General features: G+C 43.6%; 1 protein-coding gene across 1 annotated transcript; it reads left to right on the top strand.

The window, feature by feature from the left end:
* The first annotated feature begins 317 nt into the window (after positions 1–317).
* ATXN7L3B (ataxin 7 like 3B) lies at positions 318–3996 on the top strand. The gene has a single exon (XM_019960185.2). It carries the CDS (start codon positions 653–655, stop codon positions 944–946), a length of 294 nt encoding a protein of 97 aa, XP_019815744.1. The 5' UTR covers positions 318–652; the 3' UTR covers positions 947–3996.
* The last annotated feature ends 2430 nt before the right edge of the window (positions 3997–6426 follow it).

The raw sequence follows: 6426 nt of genomic DNA on the forward strand, positions 1-6426 counted from the left end.
CCGGAGAACAAATGCTAAAACTGTACTTGAGCTCATACCACGAACATGCACATAGTTGTCGTCTGTCTTTTTTAAGACGGAATTGATCAAGCATAGGTGCTGAATTCCATAGCGAATACTTAAATTTGTAAACAAAATAACATAAAATAGCATCCTTAGCACCGTTTTACCACTACAGATAATGAAAGTCTAACATATCTTAGTTTCTTCCCACCCATCTTCCTGAACGCCACTTGCCAGGCAGCTGCGCGCAGGGATGAGCCCCGCGCGTCTGCGCGCCGCCCGTGCGCAGGCGAGCTGAGGAGCGGAAGTGGGGAGGCGGGGCTAAGCCGGGAGCAGCGAGCGGAAGAGACCGCGGCGGCGGAGAGCGGCACCCACACCGTGTGTCGGCGGTGAGTCCCGGCCAGCCCGAGCTGCACGTCCCAGCCCCGGGGAGACGCCGGAAAAAACGGAAGGACCTGGGATTCCAGAGCAGTCGCCGCTGACTGCTGCTCTCCTGCCGTTGCCGCGGCGGAGGCTTCCGCACTCGCAGCTGAAGACGCGGCCCTGACAGGCCTAGAGGCCTAGGCGCGGCCCTCCGAGCCCGACGTGTTGCCGCCGGTGCAGCTGTGAGTAATCCGAGCGCTCTCTCCACGGCCGTTTACAGATTAAAATGGAGGAAATTTCCTTGGCTAACCTGGATACTAACAAGCTGGAGGCCATCGCTCAGGAGATATACGTAGACCTGATAGAGGATTCTTGTTTGGGCTTCTGCTTTGAGGTGCACCGGGCAGTCAAGTGTGGCTACTTCTACCTGGAATTCGCAGAGACTGGTAACGTGAAGGATTTTGGCATTCAGCCAGTTGAAGATAAAGGAGCGTGTCGCCTCCCGCTTTGCTCCCTTCCTGGAGAATCTGGGAATGGGCCTGATCAGCAGCTGCAACGCTCACCTCCAGAGTTCCAGTAGCCGCCACGTGAGAGTCCGAGGGTGACCAGGACAATAACATAGACCAGTCCTGTGGTTTTGAGAAGTTAGGTAGCGAAGTAGAAAAAAGCAAAAAAAAAAAAAAAAAATCAGACAAAAGTTCCAATTCCCATTGAAGATCCTACCCTTTAAAAACCCGACGTGGAGAATTTAGGAATTCAGATCCTTGTATAAGTGTATTCCGTTGGGTCAGCTTTGAAATCCTAATCGGGAGGAGCTGTACTATGGATCCAGCTCGCCGTGCCGCGGTTGATTTCTAGTCCTCAAGAACCCTGTACTGTCCCCGGTGCGCAGGTGAGCAGCTGTGCACCCAGCGTATAAAGTTCTTTGGTTCCTCAGCCTTTCTGTCTGCCTGGTGTCAAGGGCTTTCTGGGTAACTGACAGTTTGGACATAACTGATGGACAGGCCTTTATCGTTGGGCCGCAGTGGGACAACACCTCTGATCTCTCAGCCTTGGGTTTCTTCAAGACAGATGCAAGTCAGTGATGAGAGCTGGATACTAGGCATTCCAGTCTAGGAAAACTATGAAAAAGAATTCCTGACCAAATCTGTAGGAGAAGCTCTGTGGTCTTGACTGCAAGGAGAAGAAAAGCTTAAAGTCACCAGTTTCCCAAAGGTCCAGCATTTAAAAATGACGTCAACGGACTTGGGGACTTGGGCTAGCATCTTGCTGAACAGGGCCTGCTTTCTTGCACCGCATGTGGTGGCATAGGCTTAGCAGATGGACAACTTGGTTATCCAAGCAGGCTGAGGATTGAGTAATGACCCCTTGGGGAGGTAGCAGGGCCATCTGCAACTATGCACGATCTTTCAAACTGCAGGATTCTTAACTGGATGTATTACGCTGTGGACAGCAGTTCAGTGGGGCATTTTCCTACTCTTGAGTCACTAGTTACCTTGCCAGTCTATAGGTCTGACTTGGTTATTATGCCAGGTCACTACCTGCCTCCCACTTTTCAGGGCAGAAGTGAACTACGGAAGAGCATCATGGCTAGCCAGGAGGCTGAGCTTTCAAAGTTGAGCCCAGAGGGGACCTTTTCCAACTGTAGTCAGTAATGTGCTGGGAGCCAAGGAGCAATACTGGGTCATCTCTCATCTGACTGTGCAGTATCCTATCGAACACCCCTGTTCCTTGGGTTGGGCAGTCACAGGGTTTTGTTGTGAATATCTAGACGGTCACCACCTGCCTCTCACATGGGGCAGTGCTTTCCCCTCAGTCCCCTTTGGACTTTCCTGACAACAAGAGCTGTCCTTTTGTTGCTTGAAGGATGGGACCTTTCAAGGAAAGGCCCCCCAGAAACCCCCTGGTTTTAGAGAATGGGGTAGGGGAGGATGGGAACTGTGAGCTGTGTATCAAAACTAGTCTCCACTTGACTCCCTGATTGAAGTTTATGCTGTGTAGAGGGGTGGGAGCCCCCAAGGTGAGCAGGAACGGTGCTGCTTTATTTGAAATGTTTTCTTACCTCATTCTGTGCTCCAGTAGGGGGCCCAGCCTCATTTTTCTGGCTCGGCCCCACATCCTCCAGTCCCTGCTCCACTGCCTATCTGGTGCAGCTCATCACCCAGGGTGCTGCCTGCCACTCTTCATTAATGCTGACCAGTTTTAATTTATCTCTTGATTCTCCTGCTTCTGAAGCCTGCCCAGTTTCCCTTTCCTTGACTTCTTTTAAGTTTGTTTTGTTTTCTTGTGTTTGTGAGAGAGAGCAGAATCTTTCTTATGGCTCCCTCTATTGGGGTTGGGATGGGAGGAGAAAGTAACTTTTTTTTGTATATGATAAGCAGTGTCATACCTAAGCATTTCTCCTGTAGGACTGCCTTGCTGGTATGGCTTCCTGCTGTGTCTTACTTTCTGAGAAGTTTTATCTTCCCACCTCCACTTGGATACTGCCTCTAGGACCTGAGCAGAACAGCAGTAAAGGACTGACACACAGGAATGGAGTAGGTCCTGATCCATTTTCTCTAACCCTTGCTGTGCATGTATCCTTCCTTCTCCCAGAAGGAACTGTTTGGACTGTTCCTTGGACTGATTGGGTTGCACTCTACAGGGGTAAGGGAAGCATAGTAATGGGGCCTCGAGGCTGTTTATTGTTGCATTCTCCCTTAGCGTTGTCCTGCTCAGGGTCAGGGCCTAGCTACAGATTGGGCTTCCAGAATTGTAATAACTGTTTTTTAAAGTCAGACCTTGGCAAGAACTAAAATAATTTGGGGTTACATGCCCTTGACTTTTTAATAAACATCTCTTTCTAAGGAGATGCAGAAGGAAAGGAGGGTCTAAGCGAGACTCTGGCCTACCTATAATAATGTCTGGGAAACAGGCTAAACTTAAGGTCATGGTCCACTCTTACTTCAGAGAGGGAGCTCAGATTGTGACATTACTGTTTCCTTTCTGGCCTTTTCTCCTGGTTAGAAGGAAGAATTGGAAATAGTTTTGAGTAGTGGTTGGTTCATATTACCTCCCTCTTGGTTTGTGTTATTTTTTTTTTTTTGCCCCCCCATTATTAGGGCAGTGGCCCCCTGATTGAGTATGAGGTGGGCTAGGTCTAACAGGTGCCCTGAGGGGATAGACTATTTTCGTTTTGAGGGAGAGAATTCTCCCTACCATATAGTTGACAGTGGTTAGGAACTCTCCCTTTGCTTACCTATCTTTCCTCTTAACAGCAGAATTCCTGTCCTAATCTCCTCATAAGTGTATTGCTCACCCTGTAATTCTATTATGTATCTGAGTGTGTATGTATGGGGGGGAGGGGTTCTTTACAAATTTCTGTGGTTTGTGACTTTTTCTTCCATACATTAGTTCCCATCACCGCATGCCCAGGGGCCATTGCCTGGCATTGTCGCATGCTGGGATCATTGGGGAAGTATAGTGAAACTCATTGTCCTTTGTTTTGGAGAGTCTTATTTTTGCATAAGTAGTCCATCCTATACAGATTGCTAACTAACTGTGTATTCCCCTTGCCCCTATGGCTGCTGGTGTAAATAAACTGCATCTCCTCATGGTAAACGATGACAATAAACAAGATTTTAAAAATGATTTTATTTGGACTCTATCTTCATCTTTAAAGATTGTACATGTTTCTTGTGTTTTCACATGGTGAAGTAAATATTGAACCACTGTTGACCCTTGACCTTTAGTCACTTTCTCCTGAATAGGAGTTTTATCAGAAGAGGAATTTTATTGCTTCATCTGGTAGTTCACATTTAGCTTTCTGCAACAGCCAGTGAGAGAGAGAAACTATACAATCTACCATAATAAGTAAGAAGGTGGTAAAATATAATCCAGTCCTGTCACTAAATAAGTCCAGTGTGAAGGATAGTTCAATTTAAATTGTACTAGAGGTATCTTCCAGAGAAGGCAATGGCACCCCACTCCAGTACTCTTGCCTGGAAAATCCCATGGACAGAGGGGCCTGGTGGGCTGCAGTCCATGGGGTTGCTAGGAGTTGGACACGACTGAGCAACTTCACTTTATTTTTTCACTTTCACGCACTGGAGAAGGAAATAGCAACCCACTCCAGTGTTCTTGCCTGGAGAATCCCAGGGACAGGGGAGCCTGGTAGGCTGTGGTCTATAGGGTCACAGAGTTGGACACGACTGAAGCGACTTAGCAGCAGCAGCAGCAGCAGAGGTATCTTCAGAGAAGGCAATGGCACCCCGATGGGCTGCCGTCTATGGGGTCGCACAGAGTCGGACATGACTGAAGCGACTTCAGCAGCAGCAGTAGAGGTATCTTAATATATACATATTCTTGCTCTCAAGAGGCAAATAATTGATGGTAACAATGAGTCAGCCTTTCTAAAAGTTAATGTTTTTCTAATACTTTTCATTTTACTCCAAGTGTTTAGGTCTGTAATTTTGTTTTTTAGATTAATTCAGAGATTTTTTTTTTAATTTATTCCAGTTCATATTCCAAAGTTAGAGCACTTTGCCTGGAAACTGTAACAGTTGCTCCTTAGTATCGATCAAAATCACTTATTTGCTGAATGTTCTGGGTCTTTAAACAGCCCAAAAGTGTAAATAATATTTACATGAATAAAAAGTATCGTAGAAATGGGACCAGAGGGAACCTGTTGAAGTAGTTATCTCAGGGGACCTTACTGACATGTGACATGTATTTAGTCACCTAACACTCTTGGAGCTGCTGCAAATATTTTTGGATCCTATTTTGTATATTTAGATTTGAATTAATATATTTCATGCTAACCTACTTTTCTGAAATGAGGTATTTGCAAGATCGCTACTAAATCTACTTGATGGCAGGATGTACAAGATTATTTCTGTTCATGTTTTCTAACTAATGATCTTTATACTTAAAAAAGTACATACCCTTTAACTCCTTAGACACTACATTTTAACTGTGGCATGCAGCATGAGGTCAGGAACCACATAAATGATGTTGACAGAAAATGAAATATGCTCAAGTAGTAAAGGATTCCGGAAGAGCTTTCTTTAAATATATTTTAATATTAGTCTTTAATTATGGATAGTGAATTGCTGGTTCTCAGAGATAATGTCAGACTTTGAAAGTTTTAATCGGTTGTGGAGGGCACAAGCTTCCTGATTCTTAACACATTTTCCAAAGAAAATATTTGTTATAGGTAATTCACTGGTTCAGAAAGATAAACCTGTAGATTTCTTGGTTTTGGTTTTTCTATTTTGAAAATTTTGATCCTTGCTACTTGAGCCTAATTGAACATATGTGAGCTGAAAAGGAAATAGTCACTTCAGAGATGAGAAAATGTATTCAGCAGCAGTGACTTGCCCACAATTTAAAGACAAAAATACAAAAACAAAAACAATGCTAGTGCAAAGCCAGTGCACTTTGTTGAAGCAAGAGAATTTACTAACTGAAAGGACTAGTTTTTTAAAAAGATAAATTACCTTTAAAATAGAATGAAAATGTGATGCTAATGAAAACTTTAAGACAATGAATGAAAACATTGAAAAAGTGGAAAATACATTGAACAAAAGTGACTCACAAGGAATTTTTATTTTTAATAAATGTAGTAATTTACATCTAGAACTTAAAAAAAATCCTGTTTCTACCCAAATACACATAAAAATACTAGGCTCACAGAGTTTTACAGACAGTATAGCAAGAAACAAAAATCATTATAAACTCAGTAATAGGAAGATGTTAGCAAACCAACTCCAAACTTGATCAAGTCATGTTAATCCCAGGAAAGATTTTAATTCAGAAAATCATCACCATTAGAGAAAAATCTGAGAAATTTCAATACAGAATAATAGTTTGCAAAATTCAGTGCCAATTATTGGGTTTAAAAATACTAGTTACATAGAAACAAGGACTAAAGAGCTTCCATACACTGATAATTTATGTATCAGAATCTACAATTGCTTTGCTTAATGGTCAAATACTGGAAGCTTTCTCTTTAAAAGTAGGAATGGAAGAAACAAAACTCTCCTTCTCAGATGATATCTAAATAGATAGTTGTATAGACTC

This window comes from Bos indicus, chromosome 5, assembly GCF_029378745.1.
Source record: "Bos indicus isolate NIAB-ARS_2022 breed Sahiwal x Tharparkar chromosome 5, NIAB-ARS_B.indTharparkar_mat_pri_1.0, whole genome shotgun sequence".
Classification (NCBI taxonomy): domain Eukaryota; kingdom Metazoa; phylum Chordata; class Mammalia; order Artiodactyla; family Bovidae; genus Bos; species Bos indicus.